The sequence below is a fragment of the Colias eurytheme genome, chromosome 6 (assembly GCF_061535395.1).
Source record: "Colias eurytheme isolate Ceu_HAF_F1 chromosome 6, ilColEury1 Martin Lab GWU primary, whole genome shotgun sequence".
In the NCBI taxonomy this organism is placed as follows: domain Eukaryota; kingdom Metazoa; phylum Arthropoda; class Insecta; order Lepidoptera; family Pieridae; genus Colias; species Colias eurytheme.
Window position 1 is genome coordinate 12,576,673 of NC_142985.1, and position 13,396 is coordinate 12,590,068.

The 13,396-nt window shown below is 30.8% G+C and overlaps 1 protein-coding gene across 1 annotated transcript in view; it reads right to left on the reverse strand.

Moving 5' to 3' along the window:
- Positions 1–12,044, reverse strand: part of LOC149908103 (transmembrane protein 205-like) — a 28,643-nt gene extending 16,599 nt beyond the window's left edge. Inside the window, exon 1 of the mRNA XM_090103260.1 lies at positions 11,780–12,044. Coding sequence (XP_089959386.1) covers positions 11,780–12,012 — 233 coding nt within the window. The 5' untranslated portion in view covers positions 12,013–12,044. The remainder of the gene's footprint in view (positions 1–11,779) is intronic.
- Between the last annotated feature and the right edge of the window lie 1,352 nt (positions 12,045–13,396).

Here is a 13,396-nt window from a genome sequence, read left to right on the forward strand (position 1 = left end):
TTCTTTAGGCGCATGGAGAATAAAATTTCAAGGTTGCGTCATGGCAATCCAGTCACGTCATGGAATAAGGCGACGATTTTCTAATCTTTGAATCTTGCCATAAAAGTTTCACTTCTGACGCGTGCTCGGCACACACGCTATTTTTTTAGTTGTTAGACATAATAGATAATAGGATTATGAAAGCAATTAAAGTTGATAAAACACACGTTTTTGACGGAATGATTAATGTTCATTGTATAAATAAAAATAAAAATACACTGATAATTATTGCAATCAATTACTGATGATACACAATTTTGTATCTTTTGTTATCGAATTTGCCGACATGAAATAAAAGTAATCTCGTATGATAGATACCATAAAGTTCAAGCCCTTAAAAGATGCATTGATAAAATGAACTGCATACTAACAAATCATAGATATTACAAATACGAAAAAGCTTGTTGAACACGAAACATTGTAGAAAGAGTAATAGGTAGATAGAACAAAAAATTCCTACACCGTAAAACTTATGAACATTTCAAAATCATCATAATATCGATTTTCTTTATTGTTCATTACCAATTTATATTATCACGACCATTTCGTATCATAATACATTGTAGAAGTGGATTCCGAAGATGATATAATCTACATAGCATCTGGCCAATGTATAGCAGTTACAAACCACAATACAGTTTCCACTCTAGTTACATAGAAGTACAATTGTCCAACAAGCAATTTCCATTCTAATCACGTAGGACGGTGAAATTGCGCCAGTGCCTTGATTGAACTAGTGTTATCGAATGGCCCACGTGAGACTAAGCACGTCGGCATTTGATAACATTCAAGATATTGCGAATTTTGACAAATACTTCCTTGTACGGTAAACCCCGTTTTTGGTAGACGCTTGGAGCTCGGAACAAGTTATATTATGGCCTATGGGGGTCAATGCGATGACTACTACGTTTATTACGTCAGACTTCCAAGACGTTATAGAGAAAACATAAATGACCACAAGCACGAAGAAGAAAGATATGTAAATATCAAAAGATTGAAGGAACAAATTGGAGAAGTCATGGTTTAGAAATTAGGGTAGTAATTATTATGTACTTCTCAGTGAACCAAGTGTACATGTAACTTATCTTAAAGTAGCTGTTAAGTGTCCAAAAGACGTAAAGCCTAGTTGCGTAAACGAAATTGATAAAGAAAACCAGATTAAATTCAAGGTAAAGGAAGAACAATACCATGTCTCCAATTTCAATTGTTCTTGGAAATGTCTTCAATTTGAGTGCTAGTTAAGTGAAGCACTATCTAACGATAAGGGTCCTATTGACACACATTATGGAACAATGGTCTAGACAAGTATCACGGAATAGCCGAGGCGCCAAATTGGTCAGACTTGTTGCTAAGTCAATTAAACGATAAGGACTATTTGAAAGATTATCACAATATAAACAAATGTATGTTGATTAAGCTTGATTTGGGACAAACAATTTGTATTTATAGATAATGAGAATGTATGTCCAATTTTGATGATTGTGTTTGTCTCTTCACCATCCGTCATTATCAAATAAGAATAATATGGATAGAGCCCGATAAGAAATGTTTTCTGCAATTCACTATTGTGAGTTGCAGATTTTGTGAAAAACAAAAATATGTAAATAAGTCACGTTATCTAACAAACAAGATTAGAAAGTAAAAAACAATTCGCCAGCAATATTTCTTTTCTTATAAATTTTCAAGTCCTGAAATCAAAGACACGATGTTCTGAATTACAAGCGGCGGATGATCACAGAACATTAAAAACAAGTTGTATATAAATTATTTATATTTCCTTTTATGTGTGGAACAAGTTTTTAACCTAAGTATCTGTTATTGAACTTGAATCTTGAATGGATTGTAAAAAATGGCTGACGCGAATCGAGCGGCTGCAATTTGGCGCGCATTTGTTTTAGGCATTGAATTTATTGCGCTTGTAGCAAAAACAATGGATCGGGTGGGTCCGAATAAAGGACCTTGTATTATTGTTTCAACTGAATATAAAATGAAGATTGTTTCAATTGATGTATTAAATTTGTTCGTTTCTCGTGGGATATCTTTAAATTTCAGCAGTTTTCTTACCTTTTCTTAGTGTTTGTTCTCAAGATCAGTGCTGAATACTAACTTGTACATATGTATATATTTTTTTTATACAAAACGTAGTAAAATTTACCAGGAATATGAATATCACGGTTATAACCAAATTATGTTACCTTATATAAAGATTCTCTTAAAATAATGGCATCGTGGTGTATAATTTGCAACATATAATATATTTTCCATTTGATTTCGAATAATGCACAATCACCTTTACAATATAAAACATTTGCTTGACAGCAATTTGTCGGTCCTGCAGTCGTTTCTGAATTTTTATGATTCGCCATTCGGTTGGATAAAAAAGAGGGAAAACATTTTTAATTGCGTATTGCGTATTCTCATGAATTGATTACATTTATTCTTTGCACAAAAAAGGTAAAAAATTAATAGTTATGTAGAAAGTAGGTTAGGTATAGTTGTTAAGGTTGTTAATGAATATTACCTTATAATTGATGTATTGGTACTATTGGCCTGAATAGTGAATTCTTATCAATATTAAAATGAAAATTGTTGCAAAAAATGTATCCATTCATACAGTAATATGTACAATTTTGGGAAGACTGAAATATAGGCAAAAGTATTCTTGTCTGTTTAATACTGAAACTTGATCTTGATCTTCAAGATAGTCCAAAACCACGGTATCATTGTTGTAATAATATTATTGCCGTGCCACAACAAAAAAGCATTAATGTTCTTCGGCAAAAATATCTCTTGGTTTCCCGCTATAAATGCTATTTGTAATTCACTGTTTAAATAAACAAATTTTAATTGTGCGTAAGCAAAATAAACAGGGAGTTTATAATGCAGGCAATGTGGGCAATGTGTAACAATAAAATTGTTTGTTTAATGTACAACGTGTCCGTTTTCATTCTTATTTGTTCAGTTTAAAATAGAATTTTGGCGCGTTAAAGTTCGCGGTTCGGTATGGACTAATGGTGTCCTGTGTTTAATTATAGTTGAAGGTTGAAGGTTTGAAAGTGTTGCAATATTATGAAAAACTATAGGTATTGTAATAAAACTCAAATACAATAAACTTATTTGAAAAGCATTAATGTTGTATCGATATATGTAATATGTATCTAGAGTTTATATTACGATTTTTATGGAGAAAACTGAGACATTGTCCCCACATCAACACGTTTATTAGAACAAATTACATAGTTTCATAATAATATGCACATATTTGTACATTTTCTTATCACTATGTTGCAAACTAGAGTGATAATTTTCTATTCATTGTTCACTTATCGAATATGTATAATACGTCATGCATTTGCACAATGCGTGCACTATTCAAATGAAGTATTGCACAATCAGTTAGAAATTATAAATAGAAAAACTATTAATTTCAGTGGTACAAAAAAGGCTTCATATATTGACTACTAAGTTTCCGCCCGCGGCTTCGCACGCGCATTCAAAGAAAAACCCGCATAGTTCCCGTTCCCGTGGGATTTCCGGGATTGCGTCATTTTCCCGGGATAAAAAGTAGCCTATGTCCTTTCTCGGGTATCAAAATATCTCCATACCAAATTTCATGAAAATTGGTTCAGTAGTTTAGGCGTGATTGAGTAACAGACAGACAGACAGAGTTACTTTCGCATTTATAATATTAAGTATGGATAATTGGGCTCAAGCACAGCTCTGCGCGTTATTATAATTTGTGTAGCTATGTTAATTTGCTCCTCGGCTTGGTAGTCTGAATGGATATAAAGAAGAATTTGACTTATGTTATGTATTAAGTTTTTGCTAAAAAACGCTGTCTACAAATATGAGGCTAAATTATCAGTCAGTTTAAAGATTATACAACAAATACTCTAACGTTTCAATTCTTTGTAAATTTCACAACAAACTGAGTTCCAAAGTATGTAAACCTTTGTATAAAGGCTTTTTTAGAACATTTAATTACAATGACATAAATTTTGATATAAGGAACAGATATCCTTAAAATTACAAGAACTTAAACTTGACAAACAAGGCAATTTTGTAATTAAGTAACAAAAACATTACCAAATGTTGTGAGGATGGACGATGTAATTGTCCAAATTGCAGTTATAAAAAATGATCCACACCTTTTTAAAACATTAACGATTTCATGTGTTGACCTTCTTTAAGGTTTCCCGAAAGCCAATGACATTGTAACAAAAATAGATGTTTTAAATAGACCATAATTTCAGAGGTCATATATCGGACTTTGAATTTAACTTGAATAATTACAAAGATCTATTAGAATAATAACATGATAATTATGAGGCTTCATACAAGGAAATAAAACTTAAAGGTGAACGTCTTTATTATGATGATTAGGGTAATAGCCGTAGCGAATTAACAAAGTCAATAAAAACTGATCAGGTTAAAATTTCGAAAAAAGATAACGAGAAGTAATCGGGAAGTTTTTTTCCCACCAGCACGTACAAATAAAGAAATTATAAGTAATAAAAAGCAATTATAATAGGCGTTATCAGCTGTATGTAGGTCATCGCGTGCAATTATCAATCCTTACTGAATTAAATGAACATAAATTTTCGCACCGTTTATAAAGAAATGTAATGCTTCGAATAGTTTAATGCTGATTGAGGTGGATCGATTGGATTAATTAGTCTGTTGCTAACCGATAATCTAAGGGTAATTAATGAGATACTAAATGAGGAAGTCTTTGTAAGAACTTTTAGTGCTCATTTATTGTACAGAATCGGGTGTTGTTCAGAAAAAATGGTTTCGTAATGGTGTAGCGCTACATTATTCTATCGCTTTAAGGAAAATAGACAAACGGTGCTTGGTACAAAGCTTTTGTCCATTTTGTCAAGTCCTAGAAACGACAATTTTTGGCTGGCCGATGATAATAGGTTCTCCTTGAAGGGATAGAAACTTCGAAAAAATACTTCGTTATTTGGCCTTGAGTCAAGTAGAGATATGAATGAAATCATTGGGAATACCCCTACTATTATTAGATAGTCTGGTTCACACAATCCACAACATCGCAATATTGAGCGTCTGCTATTCCAAGCAATAGTAAAACCAGCCACTGTGCTGAAGAAATTGGTGCATAAATAATAATTTGATGTTTTGTAGCGACAAATCTACAGATTTGGACACCTTCGTAATTCATGTCAAATTTACGGTGAGTATTCACTTGGGAAAGGCCAGTAAAAGAATCTGTACATATACAAGTTATAAGCCTGTACAGTGTACAACCGTATGAAAAGCACCTCACTAGAAAATGTGTTGTCATGTATTTGCTTTCAATTATAATTGTGACAACTTTCTATACCTTAGAAAGTGTTGATAATACGTGATAAAATGGTATTCAATCAATGCTATTGATAAGGTTTATTAGCTCCAATTCGATTTTTACACCAATGTAGCAAAGTTCAAAATTGCGTGTTTGTGTCTTATCAGCCAAGCTATCTGTATATTGATGGACTGTCATGTTAACATATTGGTTCGTCTGATAATTTTTTTTGAGTTTCAACTTATCAGAAGATGGTGAAGTCCAATTTCTTTAGATCTGAATTTGAGGTTTTGCGGAGAAATTAGCAAGGAATTTAGGAGGACCAAAGGGGACACAAGATTCTTATCCTATTATATTAATTTTATTTAGTTTCTAATTAACACATAATACTTATGTGTATATTTTGTTTTAGTTATTAAATGACAGATAATAAATCTTAATAAGCAAACAATAAAATAGTTTCCTGAAAGATAAGATTATCTCCATTTGAATAGAATTCAAAAAGTGGCATTAATAATAATAATTGATAAATATGATCCAGTACAGTTCAATATATCCGCAAAGTTCGTTAACACACAAAGTGCTGGCGACATCAATTTATCTAAATCTAAAACTCTGATAGTGTCACAGTGTCGATCAAACTGAGATAATAAGATAAAAGATTTTGTTTGGAATTTAATATCAATATTCTAACGTATTGGGATTTCCAAAAGATTGGTCTAGATGAAGTAAACGCTATTAATAGAATATTAACTTTTATACACCCCTGATTTCCTCGACGTTCTAATAAGTTCACAATAATAACAGTTTGCTAACGATTAGCTTTAACGAATAGAGTTAAAACATGTTTACGTGATGACATGAAACTGATTGCCAATGAAATGGTCCGTTTCACACGAGCACTATCATGTTCAGACAAAACACACTTTAATTTCAATGCAAGCGATGTTTTTAAAGACCATGATCGAATGCACGTGACGCTTCAGTTACTGTAACAAGACAATGGTATAAACACTGCAAACTACGTGCAGATATGCACGTTTCAGATGATAGTGGTATGGCAATGGGTGATGATGATGATTATGAGCTAGTACTAATAGATGGATACAAAAGTTCAAAGTAGGCTTTAGAAGAAGATGGGTAGATAATGATGAGATTCGGCATTTAAAAAGGCTAATTCTGAATTCACATAATAGGGTAGCCAATAGCAATTATTATCATGCAATTATCATCAGAAAAGTTTTGCAGGATATTTCTCAACGGGCATATTAAATTGATTCTTTACTATAAAAAGGTTATATTCGTTTGCCATTTCCTGAAAACGTAGTTAATACTACTAAGGACTAAGGACATTTATAAATTATTAGTTTATGCAGATTCATTGAAATAAGAAAGTATGAAAGGCCTTAAACATTTTACATTGATAGACAAAGGCATTGATAAATGCAATATTGAAGATTGAACTAGTAATATTTTTCTCATCAATCAAAAAACTAATTAAACTTCATGATAAAGATAATAATCAGAGTAAGTTTATAATAATATGATTTCCAATTATAAGTAATGTAAGTACAAGATATTGATTAATGTTTATTGTATTTAGAACTATATTAAGAATAAATAATAATAAATGCTCCAAGCATTAAGAGTTCGACCAAAGGAAGAAAAGCTAATAGTTTTAGCATTAATTATCTATATCAAACATAATTATTTGTCAAGTATTTTTCATCGTCCCCCCATGCAAGATGCATTACATTGTTTTACTTTGCAACGAAACATTTTTACTGTTGTAATAAAATTATTAGAATATGTCCTGACCCAAATATGTTACCAGTTACAACAATGGATGCTAGCCAACTGTGCAGGAGATATTATCGATATTGTATTTAAGTGTACTGCTATTTTAAATCTTATAATCTTCTATGACGACAAAGAGATAAAGCAAACGGATAGAATTTTGATTATATACTTTTTTTTATTAAAATTCTTCACCCGGCTTCAATAAAAAAACTCTACTATGATACAAAGTATGACTGAAGTCTTGTCTATCAGCTTTGTTGACAATATCTAAACGATAACTATTTATGGACGCGGAAAGATGTGATCAGGAAGTCTTTGGTTTCCAGTTACTGTAAACAATCTCTTTAAAGTTATCTCTAATATTCCGGGTTGCAAATACTTTAGACAATGAAAATTACGATAACGATCAGATATTGTTAGATTAAACAAATTTTCCGTCTTTAGTACTTATATTTTATCTCGTCGAAAAAGGTATCGTTCAAATCTTAAGCATTCAGTGACATGCCAGATAGAAAAATGCCATTCATCTAAAAGTGTGTTCTTTACCATTTTAGGAAGTCTTTTACAGACAGTAAGTCTTCGTTACTTCGTAACATCCAAATTCAAATTCAAATATTTTTATTCACGAATATGGGTACAATTCAGATCGTATACAAACATAAGTCCCGCCATAATCTGCCTGTTAGGCATATGAAATTACAAATACATAATCTTACAGCTAAACAAATAATAATTTTATCTTTAAGGTCCAAAATTATTTTAAATTTAAGTCAAATTTAATAAAATAAATATACATTAATAAGTCGTTATTACACATCAGCGAGTGATTTATCATTAATATAGAGATCCTTTCTGAATTTGATAGCAGTTTAAGATATCTTGTTTTTTCAACATCTTATTGCCATAAGCCTTCCCATTGAACATACTTTGTTAAAATGAAGATGAATGAATACAATTTTATGCATGTGAAGCTTTTAGCCATAATCAATGAAAATAAAATTAACAATTATACAATATTAACAAGAATTACCGGTTGCTTGCATAATGCATAATCAGATGAAATTCAATTGCATTCTGCACAGATGCATTTTATCAATTTGTTATAAAGAAAGTTTTAAACATCCGCATAGCATACTGTTTTTGGAATGGAATCGCAAACCGGTACCTTCCACCTAATTACCCCCAAGTGTACGAAAACTGGTTCAGTGGACGTGTATTAATTGGCAATTGATGTTTGTAACCGTTTTATAATATTGAGACTGAATAAGTGTGCTTGGCTGGTCTGTAATTTCAAAAAGATACCGTTGCCAAGTTTTATTTAAAATTTAGCGTGGGTCCTATTGCTTGCCACTGCACTTATATAACGTTACTTACATTACACTTATAATATATGACGTTAACTCCAAAAGAAAGGAAAAATTGTAATACATTTTAATTTGCACACATTCACAAACGGAATCAATTAATCTTTTCGATGCTTTAAACGGTGTTAGTATCGGATATTTTGGATTAACATTAATTATAAGATGTAGGGCGATTGACTCATGATCGATTTGTCATTGAAAAATAATTAAATCAAGAGCATTGGTTATCTATCGAGTGACAGGTGTCAATTTGACAATATTTGGCGGGAAATTTGAAAGAACGATATTCTAGAAATAAAAGAATTTTGGGCTGTTTCCAGGTTATTTTTGAACGAATTTTAGGATTCACAGCAGTACTTTATATTTCGCTTGCAGCAATATATTTGGATGGAGTCTTGTTCGTTGTTATTTTTAAATGTCAACAAGACAATAATAATATAAACGACACATTAAATATTGGTTGAGATAAAAAGTCTGTTTTATTATAGCTAGCCATAATAAAAATACAATTTTGGATTTCATTGCTTTTCTGGATTATAGAGAGCTATTTATGTCATCTATAAAGCTGAAGAGTTTGTTTGTTTGTTTGTTTGAACGCGCTAATCTCAGAAACTACTGGTCCGATTTGAAAAATTATTTCGGTGTAAGATACCCCATTTATCGAGGAAGGCTATAAGCTATAAATATAATTACGCTAAGACCAACAGGAGCGCGGCCACGCAGGTGAAACCGCGAAGCGCAGCTAGTATATTATAATCTTAAGAGAATTTGATGATCTGAAATATTTATAATGCCGATTTGTTTATTGAATTTGAAACCATCTTTCAAGTTTCAATGTACTTTCATTGTAATAATAATTGTAAGTGTTTGTTTTTCTAGAGTTGACGAAAATACCTCATAATTATGTAGTTACTGGCATAAAGCCGAGGAAATATTATTATAAGAATTTGCGCTCGTAATTTTCACCTCTGTAATATTGCGCTTATTTTGATAATGCCAATGGCCGTCAAATTTGTCAAGAAATTGTTAGAAACTAAGTAGCTGATTTGAAATATGTAGTATAACAAAAACTACTGTTTTGCAATAAAATTAAGATAATTAAAATAAATATAATTAAGATTTAAATTTGTAACATCCAATAATGTTTGAAAATTGTTCAATTGGACCTGTACTTGTTCTTATCTTGTATTAAGTACTTATAGATTAGATACTAGCCATAGAACCTTATTAAAGTGGAACAGCCTGACCTTATTACTCATATGTTTCAGTGCCTAAAAAAATAACCTATTGAATTATACGAAATAAGAACAAACTTGACGTGGATATGCTAAATGAGATCACTTTCGCAAGACTTTCTTCTATTAAAATAAATTAAAATAAGTTTGTGTAAATAAATACAAGTAAAAACGTGACAGCTCACCCTGTTTCGTTTGGCTCAGTTTCTGACCTCTTTGAATTTGTTGTTTATAGAATATAATTATTTTATCGGTAACCTAAATTATCGAAATAACAAACAACACAAACAGATAATTAATTTTAGATAAAAGCTAACCCTTTTAGTAAATAAAGTTATTATATTTATCATAAAGGTAGAATATTTCAATATTGCATTTCTTGTCTGTCTTCGTCATGTCTTCGTGGAAAGTAATATTGCAATTTCATTGGAACTCAAAACCTAATCATACTTTTTAAATTTAGAGACTACAGGCAAAAGGCAACTTTAAAAACAGCCCAAACTAAAACCTTAATAAAAAAAGTATACATATAAAATCACAAACCATACACAAAAAAGCATATTGCAAATTTGAATTTTAACCAATTACGCGCTTTGAAAACAGACTTATTCAGCCGAACAAGGCCGTACTAAATCCTTTCCAATTGATAAAAACTCAGACTGAACGCTCATTACATCGGAACGAATTTATTCAATGAACTGTTCAAACAAATAACGGATCTTTTAATAGTTATATTTATTACTACAGACATACTTATTGTTATAATATGCACCATTAGAATTTGAAATGTATGTTTCTTATGTACCTATGTTATTTCCATGCGGTTTTATAGGATTCTTTTCATCTTAGGAAAGACCGTGAAAAAATAATTCCTTTTGCACAATTAAAAAAATTTATAAATAAAGTAGGTACTAAAGTTATCTTAACTACTATAGATAAATATTAACGGAGGATGTTACGTTTTTATCTCACTTCTAAGAATTTAAAAACTATACGCTTTAAAAAATACATTTATTTCAAGTCTATAAGAGAAACTTGTTTTAAAAGGAGATGGTACCTATCTCATTTGTACTGCATGCAGTAAAGAAAATAACTATATGCTATAAGAATACAAATGTCTAGATAAGTATATTTAGTAATTCTGACTTCGAACTCCATTCCTTTTCAATTTATTTATTTTGCTATAAAATTGAATTATAACAAAACTCTACATTTTAAATTCAACTCTATAGTTGAAGTAGAGATGCGATACGAATAAAAAAATAGTTTAAGGTTAGAAAAAAAAGTTAAAAAGTTTTTCAAATCAAAATAAATATGTAAATTGCTATTAAGAGACCAAAAATCTTTTTTTTACCATTTATAATTCATAATTATTAGGAAGCGAACTTCATGTTTAACTTTTTACGAACAATATGTGTGTTGTGAAATGTTTCATTTCAGGGTTATTTACATTTTCATACGATATTGTACGTCATACATATTGCAGTTACAACGCCGGATACGTCAGATTAAATGCGTTTTTAATTCAACTAGCGGTCCGCCCCGGCTTCGCCCGTGGTACATATTTACGTTTTCTCTACATAAAAACCATCCTCGTACTTCAAGGAATATAATAAAAAAAGAATTATCGAAATCGGTTCAGCCGACACATTTTGCGATTCATTTTTATATATAAGAAGATTAGTAATCAAGGTACATATTTTTTTAAATAAATAATTTAGAATTGACTTTGATATTTCTGATAAGAAATTTGTTTTCCTAAAAAATTCAGCAAATTTTAATAATAAAGAAAACATCAAATACTTTAAGGATTGTAATGTGATAAGAATAAAAATTAAAACATTTAAATAATCTGCTCGAGTAGAGATAGTACTAGAGAGAGGTAGAGTTTTGCTACTTTCCATATTCAGAACAGCTGTTTCGACTTGATTAAATAATTTCTCTCATCATAAACAAGATTTATAAACCGCAAAAAGTTTAGATACATCATCACGAACTGGCCATAAACACTCCAAATAAAAAAGAACACTCACACATAAGCCTTGGTCTCTTGCAGGCGCACCATCACCTCTTTAAACGCATCATATGCGATTTTGGAAAACTGCGTGGAAACCGCCAACAAATCCGGTTGGTAGGCCACTTCCCGCTGCTTCTCCTCATTGGAGGGGTCGGTGATGATGTTGTGTTTCTTCTTTAATCTTTCAAGAGCCTTGTTGGGCTTGGCTGGCGCCGGTATCGGCGTGTCACGGGTACACACATTACACATTTTGAACGTACGCGTTCGAACTGAAACTGGCCGACACTGAGGCGGCTTCACGAATATAAGTCGGGCATTTCGTATCCCCTCTACGGCGTCACGATAAGAGTTGATAGCGCTGATTGTACCTGAGATGAACATCGGAAATTGTATTTGATTCAATCGATCATAACAATGTGTCAATTTAATGTTTAATTATAGATTTTTTTACAGATTTTTGGAACGAAGTTCCTTTTTGCCAGATTTTGATTTTTGAAAAACATTTATTGGTATTAACTAAAAGGCTTTTGTATTGTTTTTTTTTTATAAAATATCTTATACATATCGCACAAATTAATAAAGGAGGAAAATTATTATAATAAACATTAATTCAGCATAAGATAGAGCTATAAGGAAAAAGGTTTAAATTTGTTACTTTCTTTTAAAAATAAGATAAAGTAGGCACAGGAAAATTTGATAGATAATACCTAATAACGGCACGCAAGCACGATTTTCTTTTATTCAAATTTTCATATAAAAAAAAACCAGTGGTAGTTCAGTCAGATTTTATTGTAGTATTTATTTAATTACATATTAAAATTAAATAAATGTTAATTGCAAATTAATATAAATAAGTACTTGATAAATAATAATGTTAAATATTTTAAAATTGCATCGATAACCTAAAACAAAACACAAAAATAAAATTTTTGTCAACTGAAAGATAAGTCAAGGACGTTCAAAATATAAAATTCATAGAAATTTTTATACGTCTATCGTATACAAATAAGTGCAATACGAAGAAATTTGCTTCTTTTAAGTATATTACGGTAAATAGTGATTGGGTTAATTCGACTGAAGTCTGCAAATAAAATTGACAGCTAAGGTAAAACCCACATACAAGTAGATGGCGCCTAGATGTATATATTAATCAAAAAAACTATTTTGCATAATCACTTTTTGGTTTTATTACCAATAAAACAGCATTTTAACGGATGATTTTTAAAATATCTTGTAAATAAGGATAATGATACATATTTAAAGAATAATGATCATAGTCATTTAAAATCAAGTTTAGTCAAACAATTTAAAAATAAATTTTAGCGACACCCGAACACGGACAATTCAGTAAAAAAATATACAACTTTTTAACAAAAAAAGTAACTCCGCTGAAAAATCTGAAACGTTTTTCTCACGATAGAGTAGATTTCTTTTTGAAATTACGCTGGACCCAGGTTGAGATATCTATTAGAAAAAATAATGATTTAAGTCGGGATTCCTTGTAAAAAAATACATAATGAAATAACATCCTAAAGTTTGAGAACCTCCTCCGTTTTTCGTCGGTTGGAAAAGCACACGTAGGTATACTTTATTTGGCAAACGATGGAAAAATATTATTTTCTACATACATATT